The 13014-nt window shown below is 37.7% G+C and overlaps 1 protein-coding gene across 2 annotated transcripts; it reads right to left on the minus strand.

Annotated features, from left to right (window-relative positions):
- Positions 1-848: 848 nt before the first annotated feature.
- LOC147808513 (uncharacterized) lies at positions 849-12009 on the minus strand. Of its 2 annotated transcripts, XM_087165192.1 has the most exons (4): positions 11866-12009; positions 10009-10126; positions 1692-1766; positions 849-1071 (listed from the first exon to the last, which is right to left on the minus strand). In XM_087165192.1, exons 1-4 carry the CDS (start codon positions 11983-11985, stop codon positions 974-976), a joined length of 411 nt encoding a protein of 136 aa, XP_087021318.1. In that variant the 5' UTR covers positions 11986-12009; the 3' UTR covers positions 849-973. The 2 variants fall into 2 exon arrangements, with proteins under 2 accessions (XP_087021318.1, XP_087021319.1); XM_087165193.1 differs by lacking the exon at positions 1692-1766.
- Positions 12010-13014: the final 1005 nt, after the last annotated feature.

A 13014-nucleotide genomic window follows, 5' to 3' on the forward strand; every position in this document is an offset into this window, starting at 1 on the left:
TTGTTTTTCTTTTTAAGGACTGATTGAAAACTTCTCTTTTAGCTAAAACTGTTGAACTCTTTGAGTTGTCTATCGCTGTCTCATCTTCTATGTGCTGTTTGCCTCTACGAAAAATGTGATTGTTTTATCTATTTATTTATGTTTTATTATTTATTATTGAAATTTTTATAATAAATGTTTCTTTTACAACAAATATCTGGTGGTTTTGTTTATGAAATATCGTAGAAATAAAGTAGAATCCCTATTTTAAATTTTTTTGGTGAATTAGCTTTTAAAAGGAAACGGAAAGCGCTCAAATGAAACGGAAATCAGGATGGGTAAAAATACTATCCTATTTTTGAAAAACTAACATTTAAGATATGAACTATTAGAAAAACATGCATTCTTTGTAACTATTTACATGTCATGGAAGGATTAAAAAACATGGAGAACTTTGATAGGGGCACGAAGAACTTCGTGACCCGACATATTTAGCGTGCGCCAAGCACCATTTACGCGGGTTTTTTCCCCTGCCTACCGAAAATTCCCCGTGTAAAACACCATTTACCCGGAGATATTTCGGTAGGCAGGGATCGAACCCACGACCTCTTGGACATAAGCCCAACACCCTACCAACCAAGCTATTCCGGCATATTAATATTTTACATTGCTTTTTGCACCAAAATTGCTCAACAAATAATTTTCCTACAATGAAAGTTCACTACTATACTATCTTTAGCGATACATTTTACAACATGCTATAAAAGTCGGCAATAGATTATGAAAAACTTGCCGGTTACGCTTTCAATCTTTACTCGTATAAATAAGTAAAAGTGACACCCTTTCTTACAGAATTAAACAGAAATGCATAAATTTCCAACTACAATTTATTTCTGAATAGAAAATTTTTTTTAAAAAAACTTGATCAGTTTTGTTATGAAAATAAGCTCAGACAAAATTTCTCAGAAAACAGTTTCGGACGAATTTCTTCATTTCAGCTTACGGTTTCACCTGCTTCTTTGTCTTCTAAACCATTCGGTTGTGGCAATCTCTGTAAAATACCTTTTTTTCCATCAAGCAAAATATAATCACCTAAAATATCAGAACATAACATCTAACTAATGTCGATGAAATAAAACCTTATTTTAAAACAGTTAATAAACAAATTTAAAAAAAAAATCTTCAAGAATTTAAAATAGGAAATTGAATGAAAGAAAAGATAAATAAACTTATTACTTTTTTAAAATAAAAAGTGAGATCTAAGCAAAGTTCGAAAGCATCTAGAAAATAACTGGTTATAAAGACATGCGTGCCAACTACTACTTCTTTCCATAAATGTCTACCATTCTTCAAGATATTTTACAAAAAGCGTAGTAGTTGGTAGGCCTGAGGAGAGGAAGTGTAATCCCCCTAAGCATATGAAAGACAGGGCTGCCAACTACAACGCTTTTTGCAAAATGTTTCACGAAGTGGTAGACAATTAAAAACCAAAGCTTTCAGAATTTTTAGGTAATTTTGCGAACATTTTAAAAACCTCAGATCTAAGGAGCTGGTACAAAGTGTTGTTGCGTATGAACTTTTAAATCAAGTAGTAGTGTGGAAAAATAAGTTTAAATGAATAACAAATAATACATTAAAGCATTAATTTAGTTACTACTAGAATAAATTATTACAAAAAAACGGAGGAAAGATTGCAGCCCCGTTAAAGTTACCTGTTTTGAACTGCTTTGTGGCTCCTCGTACGCCGACAACACACGGCAGGCCATATTCCCAGCTCACAACAGCTCCTGAAATGAGTAAATATGAATGTTAATTTCTATTCGATATAATCGTACTATTTCAATTAATTTCGCTAGAACCGTGGGGACAGAGCGCTCGTCTTCCAATGAGGCGATTCATGTTCGAATCCAACCTTCGTCAGTCGATAATAATATTATGCTCCCAGCTTGTAACAGACGCAGCACTGACATAAAATATCAGCAGTGGGAGAAATATTCGAATCCCACTGCTGTCGGGCTAACCGAGGGGAGTTTTGTAATTTTCCTCACCCTGTATCATATATTGGGAGAAATTTTTCCTTCGTGGAGGACTTCTTATGGATTTGCGTTACATGCAGTGGAAATCCGCATTTGCATTACATGGAGAGGAAATTCACAAAAACCTTCAACGGTTAGCCTGACGGCAAGGAGATCCGTCTACCACTGGGGATATTTTACATCAACACTGTACTAGGTTCAAGCCAGATGCGGTGTTCGTATACACCGGCCATCGCTCTTTCGAACCTGAGTCACCTCAAGGCCTGGTTTCTTAGGACAGGACGCCGTCAGCTGGAAATCAGCGCTAACCTTTGATTGGTCCATTTGTGAGTTTGATAGTATACGTCATCGAACGCTCATCTTGAACTACAATTGCCGTCCAACTCAACTGCAGTTGGATTACAACGTGACACTAACCACAGAAGCAATGGCGGACAACATCCAACAGCACATTGAAATCAGCCAAGATTTTGATTTTGACATTAAACATAGCTTCTTCAATAAACATAGCACTCTTCATTTAGCTATGCTATAATGTGTTCTTGGACAAAGTCATTATTTGCTCTCTAAAACACTGGTCGACAATAACAAAATCAATATAAATTCAAAATAAATATTTGCTCAAGTCATTAACGCATGCGCAATGAGAGATAATGTCTGCGTTGGACCAACTGCTCACGCTGAGCTAACAAAAAAGTATTTTTTTGGCGTCAGCTCTACGTCAACTTTCCGCTGACGCCCAAATAAGGCGCTAGTTCTAAGAAACCAGGCCTTGAGCTAACAAACCAGTATTTTGTTGGCGTCAGCGGGACGTTGACGTCACGCTGACGCCCGGATAAGGCGCTTGTCCTAAGAAACCAGACCTTTAGTCAAACGCTCTATCTCCTGAGCCACCACGGCTCATTAAGAAATATTTATCGAATTATATGTAAAACTCATTTATTGGGGTGTAGCACGCGAACCGGTAGTTGGAGATAGTTTAAAAGTAAACAATTTGGACAGCTGTGTCCTTAAATGTATTTACATCTGTTTTGACCATGGTTTAGAATTGGGTACTGACAACTCGAGAAGTGAAGTGATAATGCCTAACCATGTTATTGAAATAATATTAAATTGAATACCTGTAAGCGATGTCACGCGTATGCTGGCTTCTGAATCGACACATGTCCTGATTTACCTACGATGACGTCACTTGCAGGTATCCAATTGCGAATCAGTATCTGGTACATACATACAAGCATTCTTCTTTATTAATAAAGATCACTTTGTAGGGTTGTAAATTTATTAAATATTAATACGAAATGCTACTTAATTCCAGTCATTTCGTAATAATGCTTCAGTGCATTTTTAGAATTAATCGAAATTTTTCTAAAATTAATTATCTACTTTTTTGCCAAAGCGGAGCAATCGCATGCAATCCACCATTTGAAGTAAAGGCGAGATATTTTTACAGTTTTAATGAAGAAAAGAAAAACAATTTTCAAAATATTTTTAACCCCTTGGGGATGGGTGATTCATAAAAGCATTCGTACAAAATCAGAATCAGGATGTAAATAAGTAAAAAACGGTAACTTAAATGTAGTCGTTTCTAAATTGACAGACTTACTTTGCTTCTACTTTAATTATTGTTAGTTTAATCATATATATTGTAGAGGCTGTTGGTTGTGTCAGCTCAGATTGCATGAAAAACTGAGGTAGAAGGATCGAGGATGGGAACGAGGATCGAAGGTAGGAGGACGAACCGAAATAGTTCCTGCGCGGAGGAATACCGGCGGAGGAGCATCAACCGGCGGCCAAGGCAGGGAGTGAAAAGGCTGAAGTCCAGTATTAAGGGGATGACAGTTTGCCTTCGAGAGAGGTTGTTGTGCAGCGTCCGAGACTTCGTCCCGATATCCCATTTCTTCCCGGTGACGCCCACCTGCAGTATGCGACATTTACAATCAAAAGTTTAAGTTTTTAATTGTTCTTTTAATAACAACTTTTAATGTTTTTAAAGAATAACTTGTTAATTGGAGTTTGTGAAGTTTCGTAGATGGTTTGTTATCTTTCAATATTAAAGAGGATGTTTCTTTGCCATATTGTTTCATTTTTGAAAGTCTTACATTCCCATCACCGAAGCATATACAATTGGTGACCTGTAAACGAACACGTATATTTCTGTGTCTGCAAACTGCTTTTGAGAAGTTCTACTAGTTGATGGATTACGGGGAAATGCTGGTACGTTTCAAGTTTTGAAGTTTTTTGGCAAGCCGTGAGTACAAATTACTTCGATTGTTGGACTTATTAATTTTGGATTAATGCGAAAAATGCCCGAATCTACTGAAGCTGCTGATCAACAAATTGCTCGTGTCACTGTAAAGCCGCCACCTTTTTGGAGAGCTAATCCAGAATTGTGGTTCAGACAAATAGAAAGTCAGTTCACTCTTGCGGGAGTAAGTACAGAATCAACGAAATTCCACCATGTAGTTGTTGCTCTACAACCGGAGGAACTGGCGATTATCAGCGACATTGTTATCAGTCCACCTGTGGATAAGCCTTTCGCCGCACTTAAGAAAAGATTGTGCTCTCAATATGCTGAATCTGAAGCTCAACGCTTAAGGGATTTGATTTCGGGGATGCAACTTGGCAACCGCCGTCCTTCAAGACTGCTTCTGGAGATGCGGAATAAAGCCGGAGCAAGAATTAATGATGAAATTCTTAAATCTTTATTTTTGCAGAGATTGCCTACTAACGTTCAACAGATTTTGGCGGTTTTTTAACGATAACCTGGACAAGCTGGCAGAGATGGCGGATGGTATCATGGCTACAACAACTAACGCACAGTCAGTCAGCGTAGTTGCTGATTCGACGGATCAGACGGATTTACGGTCTTTATTGACAGAGATCACAGCTCGTCTCGCACGGTTGGAAGCCCGTACAAGTGACCGGTCGAGAAGTACTAGTCAGAAACGCTCTACAAGCCGAAGCCGACAGTCTGCAAATTCACAGTATTGCTGGTATCATAAAATATTTAAACAACGAGCCACCAAATGCCGACCTCCATGTTCGTTCCTGCCGGAAAACTGCTGAGGCCATCATCTAGTCATAAGGATGACGGCGAAGCGATGATTCAGCGACTTTATCTGACGGACAAGTCTACATCCTCACGTTATCTCATCGATACGGGAGCTGACGTCTCTGTGATACCTTGTGCTGCTTATGCATCCAGTGACCATTCCTCTCAGATGAAGTTGTTCGCCGCAAACGGTACGACCATTCCAACGTTTGGCCAACGCCTGTTGAAATTAGACCTCGGACTCAGAAGAGAGTTCAACTGGCCTTTTATCATCGCTGCCGTGCCTCATCCAATTATCGGAGCTGACTTCTTACGCAATTTTGGTTTATTAATAGACGTCAAAAATGCTACAGTAATTGATCCTTTGACCAAGTTGCAAACAAGAGGTACCCGGTGTACTGGGAATGCTTCAGCGGTAAAGGTAATTTTAGAGAACTCCAAATTCCACAATTTGTTGTCTGAATTTCCTGCTCTGATTAGATCAGGTGTCACGCCAAGAAAAGTTAAGCATGGAGTAGAACATTGGATACAGACAAAAGGACCTCCTGTTTTTTCGAAACCTCGACGTTTATCGCCAGATAAGTTGAAAGCTGCAAAACAAGAGTTTGAATTTCTGGTAGCATCAGGGGTTTGTCAGCCTTCCAAAAGCTGTTGGGCAAGTCCGTTACACATGGTGTTAAAGAAGAACGGCGACTGGCGACCATGTGGTGATTTTCGTCGTCTTAATGGTGTGACCGTACCAGATAGGTACCCTGTTCCCAACATGCAAGACTGTTTTCAGGTTTTGGAAGGTAAAAGGATATTTTTTACCTTGGACCTGGAAAAAGCGTATTATCAGATTCCGGTGCACAGCGAAGACGTACCAAAGACTGCGGTAACAACCCCGTTTGGATTGTTCGAGTTTTTGTATATGCCGTTTGGATTATCAAATGCTGCCGCAACTTTCCAACGCTTCATTCATCAAGTCTTAGGTGAGTTTGAATTTTGTGTACCTTATTTTGATGATGTATTGGTAGCTTCGAAGAACGAAGAAGAACATTTAACGCATTTAAAACGAGTTTTTCAACGTTTTGCTGAATATGGTGTAACACTCAACGTAAGCAAATGTGTCCTAGGACAGTCTTCAGTAGAATTCCTGGGGCATTGTGTAACGGAAAAGGGTATTACTCCGCTTCCTGATAAAGTTTCTGCAATTGCTAATTTTACTCAACCAGTTACAATAAGGGAGCTGCGTCGATTTCTTGCGGTCTTGAATTTTTATAGAAGATTCATACCTAGAGCTGCCCACACTCAAGCAATTTTAAACGAATATTTAAAAGGTGCTAAGAAAAATTATAAAAGCGCGATCAAGTGGTCGGAGGAAGCAGTTACTGCCTTTGAGAAGAGCAAGAAAGAATTGGCGAATTCAACCACGTTGTACCATCCTGTCATGAATGCACAGTTGGCGATGGTGGTAGACGCTTCAGATACTGCGATGGGTGCTGCTTTGCATCAGCAGATCGAGAAAGAGTGGCAACCACTTGGGTTTTATTCAAAGAAGCTTGCACCGTCTCAAAAAAAGTATAGCGCTTACGACAGAGAACTCTTGGCTGCGTACATGGCCGTCAAATACTTTCGTCATATGGTAGAGGGTCGGCCGTTCACTATCTACACTGACCACAAGCCGCTTATATATGCCTTTAAACAAAAAGATGATAAGTGTTCACCAAGACAATCGCGTCATTTGGATTTTATTGGCCAATTCACTACGGATATTCAGCACGTGAAGGGAATAGATAACGTGGTTGCAGATGCGCTGTCCAGAGTAAACATTGCTACCATAGAAACACCTTCCCATATCAATTTTCAAGAAATGGCTAACAACCAAAAAGGTGACCAGGAACTAGCCGAAATTTTAGCTCAAACCGGTAACTCGTCTTTAGTACTTCAACCATTCGTAATAGGTGATCCTGTTGTGGAACTGTTTTGTGATGTATCTACCAAACGGATTCGACCATTCGTACCGAAAGTGGACAGAAAAAACGTCTTTTCCAAACTGAATTCTATTTCACATCCAGGTATTAAGGCTACTATAAGGTTGGTGGAAGAGCGATATGTATGGTGCCATTGATACATAAAGAAAGATGTTAGAACATGGGCTCAGCAATGCTTGGTTTGCCAACGTTCTAAGGTAACACGTCACACACAGAGCAAGCTTGGTACATTTGTTCCACCAAATGCCAGGTTCGAACACGTGCACATCGACATCGTAGGTCCCTTGCCGCCATCAGAAGGTTTTCGCTACTGTCTAACTTGTGTCGACCGTTTTTCCAAGTGGCCAGAAGCTTACCCGCTCGTAGATATAACAGCCAAATCGGTTGCTGAGACTTTCTATGCTGGATGGATTGCTAGATTTGGAATACCGCTACGAATCACAACAGACCAGGGAACACAGTTCGAAGCCTCACTGTTTGATGCCCTGACTAAGTTCCTGGGTTCGGCCCGTCATCGAACAAGCCCTTATCATCCCGCAGGAAATGGTCAAGTGGAGAGATTTCATAGACAGATGAAGGGAGCGATTAGAGCCTACAGTACAAGTCAGTGGACCAGAGTTTTACCTACCATTCTTTTAGGTTTTAGAGCTGCATGGAAGGAGGACTTGCAGGCAACGACAGCGGAAATGGTTTATGGAACTCCGATACGACTGCCTGGAGAATTTTTGTGTCCGTCTACTGGTACAGCGGATCCCGCAAACTTTGTTGGAAAACTAAAAGAGACCATGCAGGAGTTGCTGCCAGTAAAGTCCAGACATCAGGGCCATAGAGCAGTTTTTGTAAGTAAAGACCTTTCGTCGTGCAGTCATGTTTTCCTGAGGACCGATGTCATAAAGAAAGGCCTGCAGCCACCATACGAGGGTCCATTTCAAGTGCTGAGTCGAGGGGAGAAGGTTTTTAGGATTCCTATTCATGGCCGGGAAAGTACGGTAAACGTGGATCGTCTAAAACCTGCATATGTATCCCGAGATGAACAGGACATGTTTCCTAAAAGCGAACAGCTATGAGTGAATCTACAGAGGAATCTACTATCCCAGAGCCTAGTGACATGCCAAGAGAGGTTAAGACACGACCAGGCCGTCGAGTTAAGTTTCAGGGAAAGTATCAGCAATGAGCTGGAAAACTCTTGCTAGCGCTGGTAGGGGGCTACTGTAGAGGCTGTTGGTTGCGTCAGCTCAGATTGCATGAAAAACTGAGGTAGAAGGATCGAGGATGGGAACGAGGATCGAAGGTAGGAGGACGAACCGAAATAGTTCCTGCGCGGAGGAATACCGGCGGAGGAGCATCAACCGGCGGCCAAGGCAGGGAGTGAAAAGGCTGAAGTCCAGTATTTAAGGAGATGACAGTTTGCCTTCGAGAGAGGTTGTTGTGCAGCGTCCGAGACTTCGTCCCGATATCCCATTTCTTCCCGGTGACGCCCACCTGCAGTATGCGACATTTACAATCAAAAGTTTAAGTTTTTAATTGTTCTTTTAATAACAACTTTTAATGTTTTTAAAGAATAACTTGTTAATTGGAGTTTGTGAAGTTTCGTAGATGGTTTGTTATCTTTCAATATTAAAGAGGATGTTTCTTTGCCATATTGTTTCATTTTTGAAAGTCTTACATTCCCATCACCGAAGCATATACATATATAATCAATGATAGATCATAGTATAACTAAATAATTTTATTTTGAACTAAAGTAATGGTGAATTAAATAAATCAAATAATTATAACCCCGCCCACAAATAAACTGTGAAAGAACTACTTTGGTTACCAGTTTTATCTGTTTACCCTGATTGATACGGTTTTATGCTGGCACGTATTTGTGACAGTTAAGGATTTGTGAAAGGGTTAATATGAAACTACTCCAAAAATGTTCCATATCTAAAAATTTGCACTACTTATTCAGCAGCTGAAAATGTAGCGAATTTTAAATACGCAGTTCATTGGACTAGTGTACCAGGAAATTCACTTATTTTTTATATTTTTAGAAATTTGGATTATTACTGAATTTTTAGTTACTTCAAATTTCAATGAACTCATTTTCCCTAACATTTTAGATACTTCATTAAAGTCACTGGTATTTTTGGGATTTTACAAAATTCTTTAAACTTCCTAATTTTTTCGTGTTCTCCGTGATTTTCCTGTTACATGGCCAACCTGTTAATGCATAAAACTACGTAATTTAATTCAACAAAAAAAAATCTTAAGCAGAAATTTGAATATTTTATTTTATAACCGTCGTTGAACACTCGACCCAATCTTGGGTTTACAACTACTAATGTTCAACTCCGTAGCCTTGTAATTTTGAACCCAATCCAGCAGACAAGGAAACTCCTGGATCAGTACCTCCAGAGGTATGATTTGTTATGGGAACATGGAGGACTTTAAGACGCGACAGATTTAACGTGCGTCAGTCACCATTTACTACACGGGGAGTCTTCGGCTGGCGAGAATTGAACCTACAACCTCTTGGACATGGGCCCAGTGCCCTACCAACCTGGCTATCCTGGCCCTTAGGCGATATTTAAAACTATTAATAATCGAATGGGCCGGGATAGCCTGGTAGGCAGGGCACCGGACCCTTGTCCAAGAGGTCGTGAAAACGATTCCCACCGGTCAAAGACTCCCCGTGTAGTAAATAGTGGCTGGTGAATGTTAAATCTGTCGAGTCACCAAATCCTCCGTGGTCCCATAACAAATACTGCTTCTGGAATACTGAATTGGAGACTAATCGTTCTCTGGTTCAGGTTAAAATTACGATCTGTGGATGTATGAATGTATCCGCTCTATAAAGGGGTGTGACGTATGGGTGTAGCAGAAGTCAAAATCTTGGCCATAGATGGCGCCACTGGAAAACTAGAACAATCACACCCCTTACCTTCCTACTACAGCAACAACATAAATAATCGAATATTACCATCCATGACTTCCTTCTGGAACTTCGATCCAATAGTCAGTTCTTCTATTGTGGGATCATCATCCCCGTTCTTCTTCAGCACAAAAGTATCAGGCTCAACGGATCCGGACACCACAGTCTAAACAAGATGAGTTTTTTTTATTTTTTTATTTTTTAACGATGAATCAATTGAGAGTTAAAACTATAAAATTAAATTTGTAAGAGATTCAAAAAGACTTATAAATTGTAATACAGTAAATATAGTAAATAATTCATAGTAATATAGCAAATGTAAGAGTTCTAAGATGTTTGGTTGTAATAAAACTACTGAAAGTCTTAGTTTAAATGTGGTAAAATAAGTATTCTAGGATGTTTAGTAAAAATATTAAGTCTTAGTTTTAGTATTGTAATTCTAAGAATCTTAAGATGTTTAAATTTTATTTAGTAAGTTTCCTTTGTTATTTGAATTTAATTAAAAATACTGAATGTGACAGTTTTAATATAATAACTATAAGCGTAATAAGATGTTTGAATTTAATGAAAATACTTAAATCTTGGTTTCAATATAGTAAATATAAGCATCCAAATATGCTTGAATTTAGTAAAAATATTGAAAGTCTTTGTTTTAATATGGTAAATATAGGCATCAAAAATGTTTGAATTTAATAAAAATACTCAAAGTCTTTGTTTTAGTTTTGAAATTGTGAACATCCTAGGATGTTTAAATTTAGTAAGTTTCCTCCGCTGTTTTAAATTAATAAAAATACAGAAAGTCACGGTTTTAATATTGTAAATTTAAGCATCCTAAGATACTTCAATTTAACAAAAGTACTGAAAGTCTAAGTTTTAGTATGGCAAATATAAGCATCTTAAGGTGTTTGAATTTAATAAAAAATACTAAAAATCTTAGTTGTAATATGATAAATACAAGCAGTGTACCATGTCTGAATTTAATGTAAATGCTGAAAGTCTTTGTAAACATGGTAAATAAAATCATCGTACCGTGTTTGTTGTAACAAAAATGCTGAAAAACTTTTATATAGTAAATATAAACATCGTTAAATGTTTGAATTTAATGAAAATGCTAAAAGTCTTAGTTTTAATATGGTTAATATAAGCATCGTACCATGTTTGAGTTTAATGAAAATTTCAAAAATCTTTGTTTTAAAATGGTAAATATAAATATCGTAGCATGCTTAAATATAATGAAAATGCTGAAAGTCGTAGTTTTGATATGATTAATATAAGCATCGTACCATCGTGCCATGTTTTAGTTTAATGAAAATTTTAAAAGTCTTTTTTTCTAAAATGGTAAACATATACATCGTAGTATGTTTGAATTTAATGAAAATGCTGAAAGTCTTAGCTTTAAAATGATTAATATAAGTATCCAAAAATTTTTGACTTAAATAAAAAAAATTCTGAAAGTCTTAATTTTGAATATTATAAGCATTTTAATATGTTTGAATTCAATAAAAATTCTGAAAATTTTAGTTTTAATATAATAATTATAAACATCGAAACACGTTTGAATTTAATGAAAATACTGAAAGTTTTAGTTTTAATATAGTAAATATAAACATCGAAACATGTTTGAATTTAATGAAAATACTGAGAGTTTCAGTTTTAATATATCAAATATATGCCTCTGCAGGCATGTCTATTAAGATAAGGATTGTTTTGTAACTCTCGTAACTTAAAATATGGTCACCACAAACTGATTAACATATTTAAATTAGTCCCTGAATTCATCAAGAAAAGCATCACTGTGCACAGTGATGCTTTTCCTGATGCAGTATTCTTTAATAGTGCAGTATTCTTTAATACTTGTATTTTAATATCCAAAGATTAAAACAAATTAGAATTTCAAATAAAAACCTCTCCCAAACCATAGTTTGCTGCGATAGTAATGCTGTTCGGGTTGTTGCTGACTGGATCACATGTAAACATAACTCCCGACACCTGACATGCAACCATCTCTTGAATCACAACGGCCATCGGCGAATTTAAAAGCTGACCATGCTGTCTGCAAAAAATTCTGTTACATTTTGATTAGTTTTAAACTTCTCGCAGTGTTTTTAGAGTTATAAATAAATAAAATCTGAAAATAACTATTTACAATGCAAAAAAAAATAAAAAAATATGTAATAACTTAGGATCAAATGCGATCAAATTTTTTACTATAAGTCCCCCCCCCCCTATTTCGTCCTCAGATGATGCTGCCTGTATGAAATGTGCCGGGGTATATTTTTCGTACCTTTGTAAGAATTTCATCTTACAAACTACTGGCCTGCATCAACTGCCAAGGAGAGCACCTGACTTCTTTTACTGTTTTTGGCTGTAGACCTAAGACCACACCGATAAAAAGGCTCCACCGAAATGTTGCCACCCCATCTTCTCAATTTCTGCAGTTCTTGAAAGAAATGCTACTAAAGACGAGGACTCTTCTCCAATCCCTTCTCTCCAATATCAAGACCAGTGGTCGGAAGGAGCGCAAAAACCACTGTGGTCGCTGCATTGTTTCGTAGTTTATAATGTATTTCAACAGGCATAATTTATATTCATAATAATTTTACAATGAACATTAAGTAAAATTTGCTCTACAAATCGAAAATTCGCTTTGTAAAATTGTATTTCTGTAAGTAGGAGAGAGGTGGACAAAAGTTTTAAATCTTTTCTGTCTTGGATAATATCAAAATCTGCGCGCTTAGAAAAACAAATAAAATGCTCACAAGTTCTCTATGTGTCGATCCCTTGCTTAGTCGGTATTTTTAGTATATGTCTGTTTCCTTTCATACCATGATCCTTATTCCCCCCCCCCCTGTTTGTGAAAAAAAGGAGTACGGGCAAAAAAATTTTTTTCCCCACTACAGTTTGTTTACGGAAAGAACTGCCCCCGCCACAATATCTGTTGCTGTCTGCTGCTATGGAAACAAGAGAGTAGTTTCTGTTCACTCTAGGGCAAACACAACAGACCGTGAAAAAAGATTCCCTTTCTCTCGTCTAACTGAGCCAAAACCTGTCCTA

This window comes from Parasteatoda tepidariorum, chromosome 5 (genome assembly GCF_982258835.1).
Source record: "Parasteatoda tepidariorum strain Cologne lab strain chromosome 5, Ptep-v5.0, whole genome shotgun sequence".
Lineage (NCBI taxonomy): Eukaryota > Metazoa > Arthropoda > Arachnida > Araneae > Theridiidae > Parasteatoda > Parasteatoda tepidariorum.

Excerpts from the sequence above, each read along its gene's own strand:
- LOC147808513 (XM_087165192.1), bottom strand. The coding sequence starts at position 11,985 with ATGGCCGTTGTGATTCAAGAGATGGTTGCATGTCAGGTGTCGGGAGTT. Across the intron at positions 1,767-10,008 it reads CCAGAAGGAAGTCATGGATG|GAGCTGTTGTGAGCTGGGAA; the intron begins GTAATATTCGAT and ends TACTCATTTCAG. Across the intron at positions 1,072-1,691 it reads CACAAAGCAGTTCAAAACAG|GTGATTATATTTTGCTTGAT; the intron begins GTAACTTTAACG and ends CTGATATTTTAG.